The sequence below is a fragment of the Strigops habroptila genome, chromosome 11 (genome assembly GCF_004027225.2).
Source record: "Strigops habroptila isolate Jane chromosome 11, bStrHab1.2.pri, whole genome shotgun sequence".
Lineage (NCBI taxonomy): Eukaryota > Metazoa > Chordata > Aves > Psittaciformes > Psittacidae > Strigops > Strigops habroptila.
In genome coordinates this window covers 33,701,107-33,727,129 of record NC_046360.1, presented here as the reverse complement: position 1 = coordinate 33,727,129, position 26,023 = coordinate 33,701,107, and the positions used below count along the sequence as shown (strand labels likewise).

The window sequence follows — 26,023 nt, the reverse complement described above, 5'->3', positions numbered from 1 at the left end:
GCTGCTTGGAAAATGTTGACCCAAATGATTACATGATTAAATTTTAAACACCGTCTCACCTAAATCAATGGTTAAGGTAAGTATGTGCACAGGTGTTAGGAGAATTGAGACACAGGTACTAGTGGGACAGAATGGGACTGCTTTGTGGTGCTTACGTGAAAGCCTGCTGTAAGAATAGGTCTGCGTGCATCTCTGTATCACAGCAATGAGCAAAACAGATGTTGTTTCCTATTTTGTTTTAAATCACCTATTAGTATCTTTCCAGTGGGTTAGTAAAACTGTCTCTTGAAGTAATCCTTTCTTCTGAAGGAAAAGGAAATTGTATTTCATGGGAGCTTTCCATTTACCCTCTAAGCATCTCATTTGAATAAAGACATTCCTACTGAGCACTCTTTAAAGTGTATGCCTCATCTGCATGCAACGGGTAGGCTAGTCTTTCAGTTGAAATATGACAGCAGGATCTAAATTGCCTACTTAGAAGCTACAGATGATAATTAAGGAGAAAGTAGCTAACTCTGTGCTTTGCAACTAACTTTCTTTGGAAAAAGCCTCTGATAATATTAGCATATTTCTGTGCCAGAGTGTGCTAGCCTTTTTTTGTTATTATCCATTTGTAGCAAATCTTGTTTCAGAATTCAGTGAAAAACTACCTTGGCCAAAAGATTATAAATGTCTATTACATCTGGGAAACCAGGAGCTGCTGATAAATGAGTCTTCAAACAAAGTAGTTGCCTGCAGTGCTGCCTTTCAGGCAACTATGGCAGGCTCTCCTCCCAGCTGCCTTGGGCTGCTGTACCAGTTGAGGGTGGGAGATAGGAAGGAGTGGTCATCTAGTCAGTTAAACTACCTAAGGTTCATGTTTTATTTGGCATGTGTTCGTTGCATACAAGATGCTCCTTCTGCAAAGGCAAATTGTGGCCTCATAACGTTTCTGTGGGTAGGTGGAAGTGGAAGTTGCACTACCTCCAGCTGTGCTCTGTGCCAAAATGTAGATGCTCCAATTCCCAGATAGATTTGGCAGAGCTCCCGGGAAGGTGAGAGGTGCTGGTTAAACTCTGCATGACCCATTCCAGCTTCATGGAGTGAGAAATCCCCATCCTGGAACTGCTTGGATTAAAAAGTCCTTAGATTAAATCTTGATGTGTTTTGTAAAGCTGTGCTTTTGCACAAACAGGAGTTGAAGGGATGGTCAGGTGAAGTTCAGCAGCAAAGACCATAAGCTGCCTGGTCGCTTCTGGCTCTGCAATCAATTGGTCTATGAAAACTGCATCAGTTTAGTCCCTTTTCTTGCTGAACTGTGACCACCTCATCTAGCACTACAGATCTGGGGTTACAATCTGAACTGACAAGGAAAGGTGTTCAATAGTACATCAGTGAAGCCGGAGATTTGCAGCAATACCCTGACTATATAAACTGGCTCTTGAGGATGGGCTGGGTCATGGCTTTAATTAGCTTCTTCCACAACAGTTTCAAACCTGGTTATCAGCAGTGGTTTTTATACCTGATTCTGGCCTCTTGTTGAATAGATTTGCCTAAGAAGGACTTCTAGGTTTTAACTACTGCTAGTGAAAACTGAAAAGTATATGAGTGAGGAGCCTAATGTTGTATCCTGCTGAGAAAAATTCAGGGAATAAATCTTTTAGGATACAGATATCTCCAATTGTGACACCTTCACAAAAGTCCCTTCATATTTAACTGTGATCTAATGATGCAAAGCAGACTGAAGCATTACGATGTACTTTTTAACTAGGAAATACAGATGTTAGTGTATTCTTAGTTGTGATTTGTACATTCTGGGAATTTCTAGTGCTGTCCAGGAAATTGCAGCTCAGTTTTTTCAAATATTTTCTTTCCAATGGAAACCCAGTAAAAAGATTTTATTTCATAGTGACATGAACACAGGAATTTGGACTTACTTAAAGTATGGCCTCAGTACAATGCTTCCCTGGTGGTGAAGGAATTGGAGATCTTGGTCAAGCTTTTGTACTGGAACAAGTGTGTAAGCAACCTGAATGAGGAGCTCACATAGCCAAGCTGAGAAGTCTAATCAATAAGCTTAGAGCTGTTTGCTCTTACACTGTCTCCTGAGCAGGGGAAAAGGTGATCCAGGTCTGTGGAATAAATGTTTCTTTTCAGCTTTGAATGAACATAGTTTTTAACAGGAAAGAATATTTCACATTTTTTGCAGCCAGCTCTGTTTATTATTAGAAAGTTCGAATTTAAATAGGGGAAGTTCAGGTTAGATATAAGGAAAAAGTTCTTCCCTGTGAGGGTGCTGAGGCACTGGCATAGGGTACCCACAGAAGCTGTGGCTGCCCCATCCCTGGCAGTGTTCAAGGCCAGGTTGGACAGAGCCTTGGGCAACATAGTCTAGTGTGAGGTGTCCCTGCCCATGGCAGGGGGTTGGAACTAGATTATCTTAAGGTCCTTTCCAACCCTAACTATTCTATGACTCTATGAATGCCATAATTCAGAGCCCTGATACGAATTTTGTTTACTTGCGCATGGCTACAGACTACTGAAGTAACTAAAATCTGCAAATCAGTTTTCTCCAGTATCCATGGGTCTTTAAGGACCATACTAGCTATGGTAATACTGTCTTTAGACCAAGGGTATAGCAGAATGGGAGAAAATGTCTGTGCTTTTTGTACTTGGACAGCCGTGGTTTGCAGTAGTGGCTGTCTGTGAGCACAATGTACAATTTCATTCCTGTTGTCAGGGAGTTTGATGAAATCATTCCTGGTCTGATTAAAACTGATAAAAATAAGAATGACTTTGTGGCTTTTCTAGTTTTGAGTATCTCTTCCTGACCCCAATTACAGTCTTCAAAACCCACTTTGTAGAAATCAAGATTGGCAACTTGGCCAAAGAATGGTTATTACTGACAGTTTGCACTTTTGTATGAACTGTGGATAAATGCAAGTACCCTTTTCCCACCAGTGAGGGACTGGGAGATGCTTCCAGGCACTTGACACTTTGTTCCTGTGTGAGATTTGTAGAGATTGTACAGACTTTGTACCTAAAGTCTTATAGAGCCACATCTTTGCCTTCTCTTTGAGTAGGGTGCATTGTGTTGTATGAAGGAAGAAATATCTACCACCCTCACAACTTGCTAGCTGATCAGAATGGCTTTGCTTTTGTGCCAAACTATTCTGTACACAGCCAAGAAGGCACAGCTGAAGGGTGGCTACATACGTGGCAAAATCTTTGCTCATTCATGTTACTGGTGTGTTGGGCTGTGCACAATGATATGCTGCAGGAATAGGTCAGAGAAGGAGATCCGGCTGCCAGTATGTGCAAAACTGTAAAGTCCCCAGTCCATTGCACAACCAGGGAGAGGCTGATTGCTCCAGCCAGGGGCCTTGTCCCACAGTAGCAGCTCTGCACACAAGATAACTTTTCCAGATCATAGAATCACAGAATGGTTTGGGTTGGAAGGGACCTTAAAGCTCATTCAGTTCCAACCCCCTCTCACAGGCAGGGACACCTTTCACTAGAGCAGGTTGCTCCAAGCCCCTGTGTCCAACCTGGCCTTGCACACTGCCAGGGATGGGGCAGCCACAGCTTCTCTGGGCAAACCTGTGCCAGGGCCTCACTGCCCTCACAGTGAAGAATTTCTTCCTAGTATCTAGTCTAAATATACCCTCTTTCTGTTTAAAGCCAGATGTTGAGGTCTTCTCAGTTGTTGCTGTCCTCAGTATTCTCAGCTTCTACTTTGCAGTTTTTAATCCCTTAAAGCTTGAAGCAAACATATCCTTGAGTGCTGAATTGAGGCCCTAAAGGAGGTTTGTCTTTGCAACTTTTCAGACTGATCGGCTGCTGTCTTCTTTATGCACAAACATTGCATGGACACAGGGCTCCTGGACACACAGCTGGCTGGGAAGTAAATGGGGAAGGAAAGTGGTAGCAACTTTCTGGAGACGGTGTCTGGTGCAGAGAAGGGAGTTCTGCTTCTTAAAGCTTCTGCAATTTGACAAAGATTTTCCTTTGGCCTCAAAACAATTGGATTCTTGATAAATTTGGACGGTATTGATCCTGACAGGCTTATTTTGCTTCATAGAGGCTGTATTTTATACTTAACACTGTTTCGATGACAGAAAAATTTTTCATTCATTAATACTCTAGACAGAATTTGCTCTAAAAGTGGAAATCACTTTTGGGGTTGTTAATATATGCAGCTTTGTCACCATTTGAATTTTTAATATATATTCATGACTAGTCTCTGCAGTATTGTGCAGTGATGGTGTTTTATCTGTGCCTGCCACAAAGGCTTTTGCTAAAAGTCAGGCTTTTTACAACTTCCCTTTCAAATTTCTTTTTGCACGTTTTCATGCTGCCAGTATAGAAGCAAATCAAAGAAACCCTTCTGCTTTGCTTTGTTTGGCATTTGATTCCATACAGCAGACAGTGAGGGGACAATCAAACACATCCTTCCCCTTTTCCCTGCTCTTGAATGTGCATTCGCTGTGTGGAAGCACTGAAGGTTTCCCCAGCACCATAGGGAACTGGATACATGGGATGTCTGTGGTCTGCTCTCACATGTGACTTCTACATGAATTTATTTGCCAAGAGTTTAATGCAATATTTCCTATTCAATGGACTCTGGAGACAGTGGGCATCTGACCCCATCCGGCATAGCCTCACTATGTGAGGCACCTCTTGCTGTCCTGTCTGGATTCCCAGAAGCAATGCTTTATGAGTTTTAAAGCATAAAGGTGCCAGTGGTTTGCCCACAGGTCCAACAGCAGATCCACAGGTCTGCCTTGACTGCTGCCCTGTGTGCCACTCCGCCTCCAATTGAGCTCACTGCTCCCTGGGAAAAGGATTTAACACGTACTTGAAATGAAAATATTTTGACTGGGAGTTTTATTGGTGTCATGCCATAAAACTCTACAGAGGACTTAATTTGATTGCTTTAAGTACCTTAGGACAATGTATCCGGGAAAATTATAGTTAAAATACAATACAAAGGAGTAAATGTTGCTGCATCTTCCATAATTGCACTTGCATTTATCTCAGCTGGTCTTGGAGGGAAAATTGCTGCTTTCAGGGTTTATAGACCTAGTTTAAATTGTATGTGAACCCTGCTTCTCACAGAGCAAAGGATTTATACTTTCAGGTGGTTCTGGCTGAACATCAAGTGATGCCCAAGAATTCAGATTGATTTTACATGGTGTTCATAGCCTGTTCGATTGTGGAAGGTGAGGTTGATTGGAGGTGGCATAAGTGTTATGAACCAATACGAGCAGCAGCAGAGTGTGGTGGGCTGCAGGAAGGGGTGGCTCAGCAGCCCTACATCTCTCCATGCAAGAGCACTGCCCAGGGATTTGATACACCCACTTCTCAGAAATGGTCGTCTTAGATTCAATGGCTGGCTTTTAGGCCTTTGCTTTATGCTTTCTATTGCTTTTGTTATATCTCTCAATTTTTGGATTTTTGTAGATCTTCCTTCAAATTCAAGCTTTTGTTCTGCTCTAACATGGGCTTGTTAATCTGGAAGCCGATTCCTGTGTCTGTCCAGAGGAGAGGGTGGCAGGAGGGACATAAGGGCTATGGATTGAGTCAGGATCTCATGGTGGTACCAGCTAGCATTGGACAGTTGTGTATGCAGCAATGCTTGTGGCATTTCCAGGCTTCATAATTTGTGTTGTTCCATTGATATGACGACTTTTTATAAAATAATCCAGGGTTACCTTCCTTCAGAGGTAGCAGCTAAACTTCCCAGTGACTAGGAAGTGGTTCATCCTAAGAAAATAGCTCAATGAAGGGAAATCAGAGCGATGCCACCAGTCTGTACCAAAAAGAATGTCAGTTCCCAATCTGAGAGGGTATTTGGGTTTGTAAAGACCAGTGGAGCATGTCTTTGAGCGCTGTGTTCTGCTTGCATAGGAAGGAAAAGCATGTGTTTCTGAGAAGAGCTGTGAAAATATCTTGGGAGATAAATCTGGGTCTGGATGTAGGCTTGGAAGTGGGGTTGGGATCACCCACTCAGCTTTCCGAGCGCTCCCGGCGGCGCATGTTCTATAATGAGCCGATTTATTTCTTTTTTTGTGCTACGATGGAGTACTAGGGTTTGCACTACTGCTACGTGCATAGTCTGGGGAGGTTCATTGCTATGGCTGGCACGCATCCGGGATGGTTCTTCCTCCGGGAGTGCAATGAAGCTGTTGCGCAGGCTGTTTTCCAAGAGCTTTGTGAACCCAGTCCTTGGAAGCAGGTCCTGCAAGAGGGATGCCAAGCTGTGGATGTGACAATGGTGCCCTCTTCCCCACCACTGCTGTGGTTGTCCCTACTCCAATGTCTTTAGACCCCACCCTCAGTAGGGTTTTGTAGCTTTGTGGAGACTTGAGCACCTTGTAGGGTCTCTGATTTCCTGTGTTAAGAGATGCGAGATGGAGCAGAGGATGTGCCTGTTGCTCTAAGCTGCCTGTGCTGGGGGAATTACCACCTCTCCCAGCACAACACACACAATGTGGGGTGTTGAGACAGCAACTGTGGCTGACAGCTTGTCCTATTAAAAACAGCACTGTAGGGAAATAGTATTGGCCAAATGTTTGCACAACAGCTATGTGTGAGTGAGGGCTGGGAACCCGACAAGTTAGAAATTGAAAATATAGGGGGGGAATACTTAAGGGGAGGGGAAGAATATTTTCCATTATTTCAACTCTACATAAACCAGAAGAGAATATAGGTTGATACAGCTTTCCTCGTTAGCTTCCCTGCAGCATCTTCTGTTTTTTTCAGCGATGCTGCTCTAGACATGCAGTTGGGCAGGTATAAGCCACTGAAGGCAGTTGTGACCAAGGGGAGATCTTTAGGATGCTCAAACATTCAGGACAGGAGTTAGGAATAAATGTTTTCAAGATTTAGTATGTATTTGTGTGAATTTACTGGTAGTGTTGAATACTTCTAGAGAGATATGGGCCTTGGGTTTTGGTTTTTTTTTTTTTGGTTTTTTTTTTTTTTTTTGGAAGAAATTGAGGTTTCATTGAGAGGACAAAGTTTCAAAGTTAAATACTTTCAAATACTCTTTGATCAGCAAGCTGCATTCTTTCTTCCTTTAGAAATCAAGGAAACAAAAGAGCAAGGTTAGATTGCTGAGTCCGCGGAATGTTATCTTTGTTTCCTATCTCCAGAGAAAAATGAGCCGATGTTGTAGGGATAGGGATTAAGTGGGACTAACATGCTGCTGCTGTGGAAGGGGAGGAAATCAAGGAGAGGAGGGTTCTGAAGGCACCTTTGGATGCTGGGCGGTCTCAAGGGGTGTTGCTTCTGGGGGCTGGTAAAGTGAGGTATGGAAAATTGCTGGGACGCTTGGGGAATATTGATAAGCATCGAATATATGGCATATGCAGGCAGCACTGGGATGTGCATCGTGGCAGATGGGCAGTAGGAAAGGTGGGGGATGGGAATGCTGGAGTAAATTATAATTCCTTCATCTTGGGAAAAGAGCTGTTAGAGAACAGGCTTGGGATGAGAAACAGCCTTGTCACTGTTAGCAAAGGGGTAGACAACTCTTGTTTTGCCAGAGCATTGCAGGTGTAAAAGGGCCAGGGAACAGCTGCCTCCATAGTGTTGTTCCACTGTTGGGCTAAGCCCATCACATTCCCATAACTGTCCAGGGCTCTATTAACATTTCAGCTCTTTGGCTTAAAGGGTTGGAATCCACATTAATGACTTCAGGCAGTTCAAATGTGGTATTAACAGGCTGGCTGCCTCAAAAAGAGACTAACTTCAACAGCTCCAGGATGCCTGCGTGCAAAGATTCCGATCCTATGGGAATTAGTGGATAATGGTTTATAATTGGCAACAAAATATGGACTGAGGGCAACTGCTTAGCAAGAGGTTTTGTGTGTACGAAAGCTCGTAGCATGGCTCCATTGCTGCAGGGTTCAGATTTAGCACTGAATATGTGGGGATGTCCAGCACCGGCAGAGATGTTCTTTGCAGTGAGGAGCACTGTGTGCATTGTTTCCTCCTTGAGAACAGGCTGTGAAGAGCATTGGGGGAGTCAATAGACCTCACTTCCTTTAAAGAAAAAACCTTTCCTCCTCGAGCAGATTCCTACTTTCACCTGAGTATTAAAGGTTACTTTTAAAGTATTTTTCTTAATACAGGTAATATCTCTAGAGAAGTCTTATGGGAATGAGCTCTGCTGTGAGAGGAGAGGCTCCCAGTTATTAGTCTTCTTCCACTAAACCTATAAAAAAATGCACATTTAGCACCTTGAGAAGGGGCATTTGCCCAGGGACTGGCTGACTGGAAGCAGCAATGTGACAGCACATCAGCACAACCCTCTGAAACAAGGGAGCTGCAGTGTTTCCAAGGCTAACTAAAGGAAATACCTTTACTTTTTATCCCAGAGAAAGGAAGGCAAAAACCTCCTGTCATGTTCTTATGCCTCGATGGAGCACTTTGACTTTCTATAAGGGACCTTGTGCATTTTAGCATTTCATTACTGCACTTTGAAATTTCATTTTTTCCCTCATTTTGGAGATAAACATTTCACAACAAATTCCTTCACAAGATCTACCTGCAGTAATGATTTCTAATGGTGTATTTCTCTCATTGCTTTATAGACAATAAATACAATTGACAGTTTGACTATCGGAAACAAGTGAGGGGGAAATAAAGCCCAATGAAAGGATAATAGATCTCTAGGTTTTTGCAAGCACATGTGTGGGTGTTGTAGATTTTGTTCAAGCATGTTGTAGACGGGTTAGGGGGTGGAATACAAGATGCTATTTTCAGAAAATAGGACAACCTGCCAAAGCAGCCTTTTTTTTTTTTTTGCCTGTTCTTCACCACATCCTAGTAAAGGAATGGAGAAACATTAACCCCCATTGAGAATTTTTGGAGGCAGAACTTTATCTGTTATTTATTAATCCAGGCACTGATCAAAACCCAGGAGAGGAAATCTGTGCCAGCTCATCAATAATACTTGAGTGCATACTTGGCATTAATTGCATGTTCTGTTGGTTTCAAGTCTAATCCCTGTGTGCACTGCTGAAGGGGGGAGGTTTTGTGAGTCAGACAGGATTAGATCACTTGGTGCAAGCTCTTCTGTGTCTGCTGGTAGAGTGGGACCTGAGACAAGACTGGTCTTTGGGGTCGTTGGCTCTGACCATCTTTGTGGTCAAAGATCATCAGGTGGACTAAGCTGCATGGAAAAGAAAAAAACAAGGGGCTATAATTAGAAGCAAATTGTGGCTTGAATATTGTGCTAAAGTAATTTGGGAAGGAAAGGCAACTTCCCATTTACATAGTGAGAGCAGAGCTTCTGCTCCCCCGCTCCCTTGTAGCAGCTGTAGCTTTGTTCGGTGTGTCTGGCTGGATGTATTGTTTTCAGAGCGAGAGTAATTAGTGTCTGAAAATGTAACTGCTCTTCTCTATTGCGGAACAATGTAAAAATGCTTTTTTTTTCCAGTGTAAAACATTCCTGCCCTCTTTTGATCTTGTCAAGCTAGACAATACCGCTGTCTTGTCATCATATTTCCCACGGCAACGGAAAGTTTGCCAAATGGTAGAAGAAACCTCAGAAGCCTTTAATTACTGTGACTTCATCAGTGAAACTTGACTGCCTTTGGACTTGCTTCAGATTCAAGTGTATTTGAAGGGATTCAGACCTGGATGGCTTAACAATGATGGCTGTTAGCAAACAGACACAGTGGGTGAAGGGGACGGTACTGATAGCAATGAGCAGCAAGGAAGCTCAGTGCCGCTCTGCTGAGTGCAGGGTGCAAGTCACATTCTTCAGTTATCAGCTTTATTTCCAAATTAATAATGATATTAATAAGGCAAAAAGCACTGTCCAGCTTGCTTTTGGAGGAACTTGGAGGGGGGGAAAAGGTTTTTCCTTACTTTTTCCCCCTCATTAGGTAGATTTATCACTGAAGTGTTCCTTACTTGCAGTGTTCATCAGTCAGTGAAAATCACTTCTGCTAATGCAGCCTGGAAATATTGCTCGGGTGTCAGCCAAGTGCAAAGGGTCACTCTTGGGGCTCCTGCCTTTGTTTAGGAGATGGAGAGGCAAAGGCGAAATGCAGAGGTGGTGCTGGAGACAAGAAAAGCAGCAGAAGGAAGACACTGGCCAAGGATGACTTGAAGGAAGAGGTGGGGCGTAAAGAATGAGAGATAGAAGGCGAAAGAAGTCAGGAAGTAAGAGAAAGAACAGGTAGACTTACATCAAAAGCAGGAAACAGAGGCAGAGGCAATTAGTTTTCCTGAGTCATCACCAAGCCATCCTGCCCCCAGAAAGGCTGACTGAGCAACATCAGTGGAAAAATCAGAGTTTCTCTCTGAGATGTCATTCTAGACCAAAGAGGTTTCAATTGGTGAGACTGGATTTTCTGTCACTGATCCTCCCCTGCTTTAAAGAAACTTTTCAAATGTATCTTGCAAAGTTAGCATCCACCCTAACCACTTCAGGGCTTGGCTCACTCACCTCTCTTCCCTGCCACGTCTCCTCTTCCCAGCTCTGAGTCATGGTCTATTTTGGGGGCCCTTTGCACAACTGAGATCTCAGTTGTTTGGGCAGAGGTGAGGTGGCCACAAGGGGCACTGATTGCTGCGAATCGTCCTAGAGGCTAGGGGAATCTAAAAAGAAAAAGCAAGTGATAAAAATAACTTGGTGGAAGAAGGCTTCTGTGATCTGGAATTCCTGACAGATGCTTGGCTACAAAAACACTGCTGGGAAGATACAAATGTGATGTTAATACGTGAACATTTTTCTTCTGGCTTATCATGATTCAGAACTAAAGTGCAGTTGGGGTAACAGAGATTAGAAAAACAAAGTGGTCTCAGTTTACCATGTTTCAGAAAGGCTGGTGGGTTGCTGGTGATTAGACTGGATGGGGCTGGGGCCAGTCAGAGGGTTGGCAGCAACCCCCAGTCTAAATCTCGATAGTCATTCCTTACATTATTTCATCTTTACGTGCAGGAGTTTGAACTGATACTTGCAACACCATGTGTTGCCCAGTGGGCTATTTCAGAACTCCAGGAGAGGAAAAAAGAAGCACCACTCTAAAGATGTGTTTTACACAGTAAAATGCATGCAGAATTGCCTTGGCTTTGGTCTTTCTTCTTCTTCCCCCAAAGCAATTGAATTGTATTTAATGTAGTTCAGCCCAGTTCCATAGTGCTTGTGCAAGGAATGTGAGGGCCAGAGCAATTCTCTAAAGCCTATTTGCAGTGTGAGGTGGTAACACAAACCCACAGAGCTCCTACCATCCCAGTAAAGCCCAGTTTTCCCATGAGGAGCTGGAGCCTTCTTGCTGCGCTCAGCTGGAAAAGCAGATCCCACAGGCTGCAATGGGACCTTAAAAAGGAGCTGTGATACCTGAGTGTGGCTGTTCAAACACTGCAAAGCTGGTTAATTATTTAAGAACTAGAATATACGACTTTAGCATTTGGTGGTTTTAGAGAGGGAGGAAAAACAACCAACAATGAGTCAAACAAACAGAACCCCCCTGACCTTGAAGGCTTTTGTGTTGAGTTGCAAAGTCTGGGCTGATGGGGAGACCCTGGATCTGCTGGTGGGTGGGAGCACACGGTGGTCCCCACCTCTGCCTCTGCACACTACCACAGGCATCCTCCCTGCCCATGGGCTGGGTGGAGTGTGAAACCTGGCTTGAACCCAGCCTCAAGTCCTGGAGAGACCTAAAGAAGACCATGAGCACAGCCTCTTGCTGCACAGTATTGCATTCCCCTGGGGAAACAGGGATGGGGTGACATTTCTTATTGATCCAGAACCCAAGAGCCTGCCACTGCTTTCAAGGAGTTTTGAACCAGGTTCCCGGTTTTGTTCTGTGTCAATACAGCACCCAAGCAGCTCTGCATGAGGAAAGCAGAGCAAGTTTTCTTTTCAGCCCATGCAAATCGTACATTTCAAATCTTTCCACAATCCTGGTGATGGGTAAAACAAAACAACTTTCTTCCCAGGCTGCAAAATTGGCATGACAGGCACTAGGAAATCTTCCTGCCCTTTCCCCACCCCCGTCCTTTAGGAAAGAACAGTAAGCCGTGACGAAAAGCATGCGTGCACTGATGCCAGGAAGCTTTGAAACCAAGTCAGGAAACTGCCTGATCATGAGCATTAGAGTCTCTTGTGTGTTCAGAGTTTGCTGGGTTTGCAGAGGGAAGGCGACTCAGCCACTGCTCATCCTCACCGTTGAGGCAGACATGTTCCTTGTTTTCATTCCACCACTACTATAGTGACAGAAGCTCAGGGGAGAAAATGCCTGAAGCAAAAAACTGGCATTATGCATCAGCTACTGCAGAAAAGGTTCTGCCTATGTGTTTGGGTACAATTAGTTTGGACCAGGAAATGCAGAAAGTCATGCAATCCTCCAATGTCCATTAATCCATCTTCTGTGATTTCTACTGCGGGTGCTTTGTTTTCCTCTAAGGACCTAACTTTTTATTTAGCCATATATTCATGGCCTGCTGTTGCACACATTAATTGCCCTTGAGCAGACGAATGTCTCCCAGGAGGCCTCATCGTTTCTCTGCACCAGATCACAACTTCAATTGCTGCTGTTAACTTGCTGCTGGCTTTGTCCCCTGTGTGGAGCAGAACAGTGTGATCCCTCTTTGGGACCCATGTCCCCACTGATGCTAATCTGGGCTGTGCAACAGGAACCTGCCAAAGTGCTCCCTCCAAGGATCCCCTTTCTCTTTTTGAGTCAGAAATTAGAATTACTGCAGCAAAAAAGGGTCTGGTGGGAGCAGCCAAACAGAACCACAGATCTATTAGCTCAGTCACTGATTGCAAACACTCTGAGTGTTTGGGCTCAAAAGGTTGGCACTTTGATTGCTTAAACCAGGGCATGTGGACTGTTCCTTTGACCCAAGCTGTTTATTTCTGTTGCAGCTTGGTTTTAAAAGCTTTTAATGCAGAAGCCCTGTGTGGCTCACAGCCCCATGGGCTCACAGGCACACTAGGCAATTTTACACAAGGAAGTTGTGAACTTCCAAACACAGCTATCTCATGGGCTTAGGATAGAGGATAAGACTTGTTTCTTGCTGCCTTGATTGTAAGAATTCAAGAACCAAATAATTTTCATGTTATCCTTTTTCTGTTGTTGCCATGGCAAAACCCCAGAGAGGAAGGGGGAGGGTTGTACCAAGCTGTTGGAACATCAACTTTTCTCTGAGATTGATCAAAAGATGTGTTCAGGTCCTCAGTTTCACCTAGATGCTCACATGGAAGTAACCTCATGTGTACAAACAGCTCGGAAGAGCACAGCCCACAAGACAACTTATAGGGCCAGTTATTCAAGCAGGAGATCAATGTGCATCGGGAATGAGACTGGGAGAACAGAGCAAAAGTATTTATATCTCTTGAGATAACTTTCCTTTTTCTGTACTTCACCTGCTGCTCTTTGGGATGTTTTCCAGGTTGCATCAAGTGAATTTCGATGCTCCCACTTGTGAAGGCAAGCGCCGAGAAAAGCTCTCCTTGATAGGGGACTTCTCCTCTTCAGCGGAGTTCTTTGTCACCATTGCAGTCTTCGCCTTCCTCTACTCGCTAGCTGCCACCGTGGTTTATATCTTCTTCCAGAACAAGTACCATGAAAACAACAGAGGCCCTCTCATTGTAAGTGTGCATTTGCAGTATTTTCTCGTGTAGGTCCTAACCTCTTTCTTTTTTGGTGGTTGAGGCTATGATGTGGTCTGGGAGATTCAAGTGGCTCAATGCCCAAAGCATCACGGCATTCACCTGTTGGTTTTATCTTAATGGTGATTTAAACTTTTTATAGGGTAATGGAGACCATATGCAGGTGAAGTTTAGTCCTAATCTTGTATGTACTTGTGGGATTCTCTGCTTCCCTCCTGCTGCCTGCATTGAAGTTCACACACATAACGAACACATAGCTGCGATGTGGCAGGATTGGGTTCTGAGCCATATGTCTGTGACAGCAGAGCTTCACAGGTGGGGAAAAAAAGGAAGAGGAGGCCTTAGGCATCATCCTAGCCGACAAATGAAGCCATGCCCTTGACCAAAGCCTAGCCAGGGAGATTGCCTGTTGCTAACTGCTGCTGGGTTCAGCCAGATTATTTTGCTTTGGAGAATTTTGTGGCTGGTTTTCCAATATTACACTGAGCTCCGAGCACATTTGTGTCTCTGCGCTGGTTTATGAGGCTACTCATTTTCCAGTTACCATTCGAAGCACCCATCAAGCTGTGGTTGTTCGTGCCTTTATTTTTCTTTTTACTGATTGCTGAAGGCTTGTGGTAAAAAGAGTATAAGGAAGAAATTCTTCACTGTGAGGGTGGTGAAGCACTGGCGCAGGGTGCCCAGAGAAGCTGTGGCTGCCCCATCCCTGGCAGTGTTCAAGGCTAGGTTGGATGGGGCTTGGAGCAACCTGCTCTAGCGAAAGGTGTCCCTGCCCGTGGCAGGGGGTTGGAACTGGATAAACTTTAAGGTCCATTCCAACCCAAATCATTCTATAATATGATTCTGTGAAAAAGCAAGTGTTGCTGTGTGTGCATTTTCTCATAAGACTGTAAAGCCAGTGAGAGCTATTTTGTTCTAGGTGTCTGTTACCTGTCAGTGCATCACACCCCGTGATATACCCCTGCCTCACTCAGCTGCTCAGGGCTGGGTGTTGATCCTCCACTGCACTGAAGTTGGGTCAGGTCTCTGCATCTGTGGGTCAAAGGGTGCATTACACTTTCCCTTCCACAGCATCTCTCCTCCATGACTGGGAGGATGAGGTTACACTAAGGTAGAGGAAATACTTCTCTGAAGTCTTGGTGTGAAGAGAGCAATTCCAAGGGAAGGTGGGAGGAGATTAGTGAGCACTGATGTAAGGAAAGAGTTAGTCCTGGATTTCAGAAAAATGTAAAGTCTATGCCTGACAGAAACCAGACATTTCGCTGAGATTTGTGCCTTAAGTGACTGAAAGCCACCGATAAAGAGCATCAGAAAAATAACAGAAAGGAAAATAAGTCACCAGCTCAGAAAGGCTGTACCTGTTAAAGGAAATAGCTGCAGTAGCAATAGGCAAAAGAATTAACTGTAGGAAGGTAACCTTAGCACAGGGTTTTGGGGGAAAGATCTTCCTGCTGCAAGGAGATGTGAGTTGTTTTATTTAAGTTTGCAGAATTTCAAACTGATGAATTGTTACAGAAGGAAAAATTCTCATTCCACATCAAAGGAAATTAATCCTCTTTATTTGGGGGTTGTTCGGACGTTTCCTCTCTCTCTAGAAAATAGTGAGGAAAGGAGGGGAAATCTTCACAGAGGAGAGGTAGAACCGGCAAGATAAAGGAGTCCCTACAGAATCAGTAAATAAATAAAGTGCCTTGCTTCCACTTGATACAGTTAATATCAAGTAATATCTCATTTCAAACTGTCTCATCAAAGAATTAGTTACAGAGATTTGCCATTTTAATTTTCTTGCAAGAAATAATTCTTTCTTCTGACCAACCACATTATCCTGTTTAGCAACAGAAAAAAACCAACAGAAAAAATAGTACAAATATGTCAGATTATGACGTGGCCATTTGCTGTTGTCTAGGACTTTCCTGATACAGCTGCTGCAGTCACGTTTGTCACAGGATGCATGGTGCAGTCTGTGACAGCAATAACGCGGCATAGATTTAATTTGTTCTGTGTAATGGATTGTAATTGAATCTACAGGTTATATTTAACAAGTGTCTGTTACCAAAGCCACTGTTTACAATTTCCCAGTTTCTAAACCAAGCCTAAATGACCTTATTTATTCAGAATAAAAAGATGCTTCTGAGTTTGTCCTGCAGTAAAAGCAGCTCTTGCTAGTAAGTGGTGTTGGAAAGTGGCTGAGAGTTATGCTCAGCCTATGGCTGCCAGAAGGAGAGGCCCATCTGCATCTCCTTTATACTGCCAGCTCTGCTGTGTTGGGTGTTTTTAGGAGAAAGCCCCCTTTTCACCTGGACCACATCCTTGCTGGTCTCACTGCCCAGTGCAGCGATTGTAACACCACAGCCTGATCGGGACAGGGTGCGAGTCCTACTGAGCAGTGGAGATGTAGGGAAAATGCAGAGCCCCAGCCAGAGAAAAAGCAAGCAGCTGAGCCAGGAGTATTTAAAGGGTCAAGAGAAACTCAGAGTGAAAACCAGCTTCCCACGGCTGCAGGCATCACCTAAGGGATGCAACGTGTTGTGCAAAGGGGGCAGGCGGTGCGTCCTCCAGCTCCAGGCAGATGCTACACTGAGCTGACGTACCCAGCAAGATCACACGTATATCAGATCAGAAGTGTGAGTATGTCTCACCCATGAGATTGTTCCTCCCAAAGAAAAGTGCTGCAGAAATCTGAGGTGCTTTGTGCCTGCCTGAGCCCAGCCAGCACTCCCAGTATGTGCCAGTGCAGGAGGCAGGGCAGCCCTCACTCCATCACAGGCAGGATCCACGTGTCATGCACCATTTCCAGACTACCATTCTTTTACCTCTTAGTGAAGAGTTAGAAGATGATAGTTTCATCTTTCCTTGCTTCTGTGGCAGTGCCCGATCACAATTTCGTATTTAGAACCATTCCCTTGTTAAGCCTTGTGCTTCCTCTTGGCTTGATATGCTCAGTCTGGGACGACATCTGCCTTTAAGCGGCAGCCTCGCAGAGCTGGCTGCCTTTCCTCCTGATGAATTTTCAGGATTTGAACGAGTATGACAGGAGAAGTGGAGAGAGGAAAGAAAACCTTTCACTTGAGATTTTATATATTTTTTCAAAAAATCCTTGCACAGGCACTAAGGGGACCATCAGTGCATGACCAGCTGGGTGCAGAATATATGATTATAAGGAATTTAATGACCACAAAGTCATGAGAAACAGAAAATTTGAGTCACAAATGTTTCAGGTTTACCTTGTTTGATATGTATGATATAGGGAAACCCAACTGCATGTGCTGATATCTCAGCAAAGCATCACTTTAACTGTGGAAAAATATTTTAATGTTTGGTGGGAAGTGAGACATGATGGCAAGGAAATATTTCTAGCAGGAGGAGCCACTGACTCCTTCCATGGCTGTTTGGATGGCACTGGTACGTTTTATTCCCTGTGCAGAGAGCTGTGTCTGTTGCTAGCATTGCCTGTGAGGTTTTGGGGATAAAAATCTTCCTTTTGGGTCACACAGGGCCCCTGTTGCATTATTCATCCATGATGGAGGTAGGAGTCCTCCCTTTCCATAGGGCTGTCAACACTGAGCCCTTGCTGTGTATGGCCTCCGCTCGCCTCGCTGGCTCCATGGAGTGATCATTCGGGGGGGTTCATACTAGATAGTTAAACCTAAGAGAAGACCTTGCATTCCCAATTCCTAAAGGAATAAGGAGCAATTTACCAGGGATTAAATACGTAATAGATATGTGCAATGTGCTTCTGAGCTTTGCAAGCCGCAGCTGGGATTTGAGTTGCAAGCTCCTGCCCGATGCACGTGTACAGCGAGGAGCTTGGGGCACAAGTGCAAGCTCTCAAATGACTGATTAGTGCTGAAGAGCCATAAACTCTTTAAAGAAATTAATTGGAGGTGGCAACTTAATTTTAATGAATGTGATGTACAAAACCTCACCAGTTTTCAGTGTATCTGTATCTCTCAGACCAATCGAAGCTGGTTTTCACTTGTGTAACACCACGTGTCCAGGGGAGGCATTGCTGGTTTGCAATGAGAGCAGAGATGAGCTGCATCCTGTGATTGCCACCCCAACCACCTCTGTCTCAATTCCCTGCTTTGGATTTGTATGTTTGTAGCTGCTTGCAACTGGGGAGAGTAACCAACCCTATAGTTAGTCCTGTGCTGAAGTTCTAGGGGATCAGAGGTAGATGCTTCCATATAACTCCAGAGTGGGAAAATAAAGGAAAGAATAGTCACAGCAATGTGTACCCATCACTCAGACTTCCTTCTTTTTCCATAGTTTCTGTACCCTATATGCTCTATTTAAAACCCACACTCTGAAACCATCTCTATGTGCCTTTGGGTTTTGGGAAGTTGTAGATTTGCCGTGGAAAACCAACATGCATTCATATATAAATACAAACCACTTGTATTCCAATTAATTAATATAAAAGCATAAAATGATTCAGCAAAGTGACTGACACAGCCCTGAAAAGAGGTATTTCATTTTTATAGTGATTACTTGATAATCTCATCTTTACAGTGTATAAAGATGATTACATCTAAGACAATGAGATCTATCCTTTGCATCTGGAGTCCTGTGAATAATCACATTAAGCAAAAAAGCATTTAATTCTTTACATATGTTGTGGACCAAGTGAGTTAAGTACACTTCTAGTCTGCTCTTTGGAGATGCCTTTGATTAAACATCCTTTGTTTCCTCCCTTCTGTCCAGCTTTCCAGAAAAAAAATAGGAAAAGAATAAAAAGCCATCTGTAAAAGCAGAGATTGAAGCCTTTGCAGTTAAAAAATGAAATTATAATAATCTGACTAATTCTTTGCATTTCAAAGAGCTGTTTCCGCCCACTGTTGTCATTTCCTTTTTGAAACAAAGCCACAGTGACCTTGCTGTACATGCTGATGCCTCCCAAAGGGCTCTGTGCATCACTGCCAGAAGCAAACTTGCAAGGCCATACAATACTTGCAATAACCATATAATTCTTCCAAAGCTTTATTCAGCATAAAATCTGGGGTGGAACATTGTTCAGACCAAAAAAGAGCTAAAATGCCACTGTAGGAAGGCATTTGCTGCCTGCAGCTACCTGCTGTTGACAACTTTCTCAGGCTGGGGCTGGGGCTCTCAGTGGGTTAGTTCTGGAATTTTTAGGTCAGTTTGGACTGTGAAAGCAAATCTTCTGAGCAGTTTGGGCTTGGTGGGGTAAAGAAAACTCTCTGTGTTCGCATGTGGCTCTCCATGAAACCTGTTGGCAGTGCTGCCGGGCTAGAGAGGCACTGGCTGGGAGAGTTGATGGGCTTCTGTGTTTGAGGAGTTGCCCCCTTGTATGCTGTGAATACACAGGAGGGTTTTGTCAAATGAAAAGTTTTTGTAGCATGAGCGTTAGTGGATGGAAACATTGTGGAGAGGCACTGACAGCCCTGTGTGGAAGGCAGTTACAGGGCCAGCAACTGCAGCACAGCAAGGGAGGAGGGCAGGCAAGTGCTGCAGGGATATCAGAGCCCTCCAGCCAGGCCAGAGCTGAGGTTTTGCATGTTTTCAAGCATAATAGTCCAGTGCTGTGGCACCAAACTTGGGCCACATTGGCCAGGAGGGAGAGCAGGGCACAGAGCACGTGTGGGAACACGTGTTACAGTGCTCCGAGGGTTGCTGAATCCACCAACCAGCTCAGAGCAGATGAAATACATCCCATTTCCAAGCAAGCAAATAGCTTCTGCAGATGATTTTGGCTGGGTGAGATTGTGCTGGACACTGGGGATCTGAAACTGTGCGCAGGAGACTTAAGCTACTGTGCCTCCAGAGACAGGCGTTTTGCAAAAGCTGCTAGTTTGATAGCGAGGAGAAGTGCTTTAGTTACCATGAAAAGAAAAGGGATTCACAGTTCTATTCTATAACATATAATATATAAAATTCTTCCAAGTAGGCATTTTTGGCAAACTCAGTAATAGCAAGTTTCAACTTGAAAAAGGCAGCAAGAGTGTTTTAGGGGGGTTTTTTGTCAGACATACTCAGGCTGTTAAAAACTCCCTTTTTGGATATTCAGCATATTTTAAATCTTGTTTTCTGCTTTCTCGTACATTCTCCTATTTTGCCTCCTTCCCAAAGGCACCTGTAGGCAGACCAAAGTACCCCAGCTGAGATGTGAGATAGGAACTTTGCAATTAGGAGTGTAGCTTAACTGTACAACAATACACATTGAGGAAATCTGTAGACACCATTTCAAGAGAGCAACTACAAAAATTACTTTGTTCCAAAGGAAAAAGAAAATTCACCCATGCTATAGGGATATTAAACATTCAAATGCAATATTTGTTTTAGTATGCAGAAGTTCTGGCTTTAATTACCAAGGAGAAATCCCCCAGATAGACATTAAGCCACAGAACAACTTAGCTTGAAATTCACTTTTATTCTCAGCATGTCATTATCTTGTAACTCTGTTCCACCCAGAGCTGTGAAAATGTTCAGCCAGAAATCCAAACCCACTTGAAAACAAGAGACGTTCAAGTTCCAGCCAAAGCTGAAGGTTAGCAAACGTTTGAAATAAATAGGAAGACACAAGTTTGCTCCAGTCAGATTTTGCTCCTTGCACAGCACAAAGGAGATGGAACAAATCCTCCAAGAGCCCAAGTCCAGCCATGTAGCCTTAGTGAGAGCACCTGTGGGAAAAATCCTGGTGTTTCATTAGCCTTTCTGTCCTATGGAATCATCAAATCCCAGACTGGTTTGTGTTGGAAGGGACCTTAAAGTTCATCTAGTTCCAACCCCCTATCACAGGCAGGGACACCTTTCACTAGACCAGGTTGCTTCAAACTCCGTCCAACCTGGCCTTGAACACTGCCAAGGATGAGACATCCACAACTTCTTTGGGCAACCTCTTCCTAATATTTAATCTAAATCTACCTAATAGCTATTCTAAATACCCCTCTAATCTAAATCTATCTTCTCGACCAGCTGTTGGCCAGCTAGCGGACAGGCTGCGTGTTTTCTTCTCTAAGTCCCACTGTGTGAACTTTCCCTTTTGGCTTAGTGTGCTTCTTGCACCCAGCCACATTTTACAGTTTTGGGGTGTTACTGTAGAAAAGGGCTGATCTCAGCCCCCAGGACCAGGGAGCCTTTTCACAAGGCTCTGATCTGCTCTCAAATAAGGAAATCAGTGGCAGATCGGGCAGGATTAGACTTGTGTGGACACCCTGGTGCAGGGGAAGTCAGCAGAAGGCTGCAGGATGGGGAGGGATGGAGAAGATGAGACCTGAGAAATAATGTGAAATACTTCATCCGTTTAGGACCAGCCCCTCAACTGTCCAGTGCTATTGGGTGTTCCTAGCAGAAACATGAGCTACTAGCGGTTAGAGTGAGGGACTCTTGCAAATGTCTGTCATTTGTGCCATGATTTGTGCAAATGCCTCACCAACATGGGGTCAGGATCTACTAAGCCCCTGCTACTGTCACCCACTTGAAGAACTTTGCTCACTTTTACAACTTCCCTCTGTTTAGCAAGTTTAAGCTCTTACATTCTTGTTAGTTTGGGTCAGTTTGTCTCTGCTACAAATTTCTACATGCTGTTATGCATTTATTTTATTATTATTGCCAATGCCCTGGCTGCAGATCTTCATTTAGGTGGCAAAGTCTAAAAGTGAGGTGGCGTTGAGGGAGAATCGCTTGGCATTTAAAAAATGTATTCCCCAAAACGCTGGTGTGTGCCTGTCTGTTGTATCAATCTGAACCTATACGAGGGTCAATAACATAGTAAATAAAGAGGGTATCCCATCATAATCCACAGCTCAGTGAATATCTGGTGTTTCTACCAGCTGGAATTTTGAGGAAATGTTTGCAATGGGACAGTTGCCTCTAGCAGTACGTTTCTCAGTCAGTTACTGCCAGGACATATAAGATACGATAATTTCTTTTGCTGGAAATTTCCCTAAGAAGAATAATTACTCTGGGCTATATGCCTCTGCCTACACGGGGTCTCTTTGGGTGTTAAGATAGTTGTCAGCTCCTAGGCTTCACGCTCTTCAAGAGAGCCCATTTGGGCAGCATGAAGGGAGGTCAGAGGAGCTCGAAGCTTGGTGGCAGACACAGGCCTGCAGAAAAAGAATTGTGGCACTGTTAAAAGAGAAGGATGTATCCTTTGGGAAAGCATCCAAGCACAGTTAATTTAATCCCATCTGTGTGAGCAGAGAAATCCTTTGTTCATGGCTTGCTTGTGTGGCTGGTTTATTGACTGGTGCCTCTTCCATCATGACGGAGGCTCATGTCCTTCGTTCCTCTGGTGCCGTGGAGAGTTCCTTCTCCAAATGTCAGGTTTGCTTGTAGAAGGTGAGAGTATTTCCTGGGGATCACTTATTTCCTTACATAGCAACCCAAAATGCTGTGTTCTTAATGAATGCTTTCTCTTCCTTCCATGTACACCTTTACTTTGTAAGGGGGAAGGGGGAGCAGCCCCCATGGGAGGTGGGATATCAAGACGCAGCGATGCAGTTAGTGGTACGTTAGACTTTGGCACCTCTACCATCTGTTATGGGCTGACAGATGGGATGAAATATGACAGCAGAAAGGCTCTTCTGTTTTAGCAAGACACAAGAAAGCTTGCAAAATCACACCTCCTCCCTCCTTTCCCCCCAAACCCACACAACAACAGTGTCACTTGGCCACTTGTTCTGGCTAAGACAAGGAGAAGTTTATGCCTGTGTGTGCTCCTGAGAGTCTTTCAAGGGAAAAGTGAGCAGAGTGGTTCAGAGCAGAGCTGCTTGGGGGTGCTGGATCCTGGAGGGACTACCACCCCTTCTCCCCTATTTTCACGTGGATGGGAATTAGGAGCAAATGCTTTACCAGGACAGAGAAGAGCTGAGGAGTCTCTGTGCTTGGCAAATCTTGCTGTTTATGTGTTCACTTGTGATGATTAGTGGCTGCATGGCTCGTGCAGCAGGGACATTTGTCCTTACCTGTAGCTGGTGAGAAAACTCCTCATCTGGTAGCTGAGGATTAGCCAGTTTCAGGTTCTCCCTGAGATGCTGCCACAGATGGAAACGTTCCTTGTTGGAAACCCACCCTGACTGTCTGTAGGAATACCCAGGGAGAGAGCCAGCCCTCAGGAGGGCCCAGCTCCTTTCCTGGCATCTATATTTTTTAACTGATCCCAGTTCATCAGCCAGGTGCCATGAATAGCCACATTTCCAAGGCAGTGTAGTATCCTGGGTACCAGCCACACATCTGTGGGAATCTGGCCTCAAGGTTGGAGATGTAAATGGTAGCCAAAGGGTTCTGTCCCATTACGCATGTCAAGCACTTCTGAAAATCATCTCTGTAAATGATAATAAATCACAACGTTACCCAAAATAACAAGCTCTTGGTTTTTGTCTCCTCTGGTGCAAGATTTCAGTTTTCTGGTGATATTTAATATTCTTTTCTTCCCTAATGGACACACCAGCATAATGCTTCTAACTAATTTGTCTTTTAGGATTTCATTGTGACAGTGGTCTTCTCATTCTTGTGGCTAGTGAGCTCATCCGCTTGGGCTAAAGGACTGTCAGATGTAAAGATTGCAACCGACCCAGACGAAGTGCTACTGCTGATGTCTGCCTGCAAACAGCAGTCCAACAAATGCTTGCCTGTTCGCAGCCCTGTTATGTCAAGCCTTAACACTTCGGTTGTAAGTGACTTTGATCACTACTTTTCACCCTTACCTTGTAAACGTGTTTTCCCCTTTTTCACTCATGTATTGACCTAAATCAGCTGGTGTTAAACCAGTTAGCTGACATGATTTAATTGGAAGTACAGTCTTGCTGCAGGGAAAGGCAGAGCTTGACTCCTTACAGCTATCTGCCATGGAGCAGCAGTGGGATGAGTGTGCAGGGTTGGGATGGGGAGAAAGCAAAGTGTCTGTCAAAGTGCATTGGGTGGCCTGTCTGCTTTTAACTTGCTCCCCGCAACACTTTGAAAGGGGGTCTGAAACTCCTGCAAACCCCGAAAAGGTTTTGTGCCTTAGAGATGCCTTTAAAAATCCTCAAAAAGCAACATAATATTGATCTTCAGAATTGTTTAAAAAGAAAACACAAACAACAAACCCCTCCAGGCCAGCTGAGCAATTAATATCTCACTTTCAAGTTGTTTTCTTTCCATTTTATCTTTCCACAGTTTCTTTAAACTAGATTATGTTTACAAACATAAAAATTTTTGGCCTAAAAACCTTTTCCTGGAAACAAAAAGGAAAACAGATTCCTTGTGAGCTACAGCTAAGGGAGGTGAATTTGAGAATTTGCTCCAAAGCTGAAAAGATTTTCCAGCATATTTTGGGCAAAGGACAGACCAGGAGCAGCGGTGATTTCTCCCATGATGATGCAGGGTCCATAATGTTAGGCTGGGCTGTGAGACCCTGGCTGTTGGGTGACAAGCTCCTCTTCTCCCCACTTAGGTCTTTGGCTTCTTGAACTTTATCCTCTGGGCAGGCAACATTTGGTTTGTGTTTAAGGAGACGGGCTGGCATTCCTCGGGCCAGCGGCATGCTCAAGACACCATGGAGAAGCAATCCAGCAGCTACAGCCAAGGTGGCTACAACCAAGACAGCTACGGGCCGGCTGGTGGCTACAACCAGCCGGGCTCCTACAGTCAGGTGGGTGAATATGGCCAGCCCCAGAGCTATGGCCAGAGCGGGCCAACCTCCTTCGCTAATCAAATATAGGGTTCACACAGAACAAGCTCTTATATCCCTCATGTGTAGAGAGTTTAACAGGTCTCAAGTTTCAGTGTTGCCAGGTTTTTAAGGGTTTTACATATATTAATACTACAACATGGTGTTTAATGTCCGTGGAAGGTCTAAGCCTGCTTCCTGAGGTGGCCAGTGGGCTGGAGATGGCCTTTTCTAACCCTGACTAGCCAGATATAGGGCATATGCTCATTGCTGGTGGTGACCTGGAGTCAGTCTTGTAGTATGTACTGTAGAGATAACTTTATGGTAGTTTTGTATGTGTTGAGATGGTAGAAGCATTTTGTAGCCTCAAGTCTGTAGTATTTAATATGCATAATATAACTGAACTTCCTTCTGCATTTTGGTGAAAAAGAGTGTTTTACTATTATTTCTACAGATTATTCTGTATATCCATGCATGTAACATTGCACCTAAATTTTCAAAACTGCCTGTCTGTGACTCTTCAGAGCGTTTGTTTTGGTTATACCTTTTGGGTTCAGAAGATTTCATTATTATTTCAGTTATCTGAGACATCTGTAATTTAGTGCATGGATAAGCAGTTTCATACTACCAAATGTCTGGACTGTGTAAATGGAACTTCTCGACTTCTGCCACTACATTTTGTTAAATGTATGTTTAAAAGAAGTATGCATCTTTTATATATATTTTGCAGAGTTGAATATATGGCTTACCCAAGTTCTGAATGCTTTGTAACTAAAATGTTTTTCCTTGAAATAGCATTCAGTAGTATATATGGTACCTGACCAATGTTTATTCCATTTAACTCAGCTAAGTATTCATTCTATAAATCACTATTTCTATGGATGTTTTGTGAATCTTTTAACGTGAGCTGTGGAGAATTAAGGACCAAGTAACTGTGTTATATGTTTACAAAGGTATTTATTTAACTAAGATAACAGAGGTGCAGATATCAGTATACAAATCTAAGTGAAAATGCCCTGTTGCTTAATACAGCAAAACATGAAAACCACGTCTTGCTGTGACCTTAGAAAGCATAAATATTCCTTTATGCCCTCTTCTAATACCAAAACCTTTCTATCCATGCTGTTTGAAGATTATTAGATCTCCCTCTGTTAGGTTGCTGCTCTGAGCACTAGCTTGGTGCTACTGGAGAATGTAACTGGATTGACCAAATAACCCAGGCTCAGAGGAACTCGTCCGAAAATAACCAAAGCCAGAATTGTAGCCCATTTGGTTCTCTCCCTGGGAAATTCATCCCTTCCTCACTACAGCTTATGAGATGCATTGATACAAATGAAAGCCTAAAGCACAATATACTAACCAAAACTGATCATCTGCATTTCTAAGTCAAAGTGTATCAGTATATAATCTTATTGTATGAGCTGTAATGTTGAAAGCATCTTAGCTTAAAACAGCTTAGTCTCTTCTATGATTGTTGTAACCAGTTTATGGCTACTCGGTGGATGAATCTATATTGTGATATCTATTTGATCCTAATAAAGTTATTGCATACAATGCATGTTTTCAGAGTATGTTAATATTAAAATGTCTCTGCAAAATAACTAAGATAACTATTAAAGATAAATAACTATTCCTGTGCTTGACCTTATTGGTCATATTCTTGCTGTTTTCCAACACTTCTCTGAGGATTGTTTTAATGTAACAGTGGAGTACGACAGTTCTGCAGACACTGGTCATTAAATGTCAGCATCACAAGTTTAATACAGAATAATTAAAACTGTGCAATTTAA

At 43.7% G+C, this 26,023-nt stretch overlaps 1 protein-coding gene across 2 annotated transcripts in view; it reads left to right on the top strand.

Annotated features, from left to right (window-relative positions):
* The window catches only part of SYNPR (synaptoporin), a 110,365-nt gene extending 84,342 nt beyond the window's left edge, over positions 1-26,023 (top strand). For both annotated transcript variants that reach the window (XM_030501286.1, XM_030501287.1), the window contains 3 exons: positions 13,399-13,597; positions 23,064-23,255; positions 24,018-26,023. In XM_030501286.1, the coding sequence (XP_030357146.1) occupies positions 13,399-13,597; positions 23,064-23,255; positions 24,018-24,284 (658 nt within the window). In that variant the 3' untranslated portion in view covers positions 24,285-26,023. The remainder of the gene's footprint in view (positions 1-13,398; positions 13,598-23,063; positions 23,256-24,017) is intronic.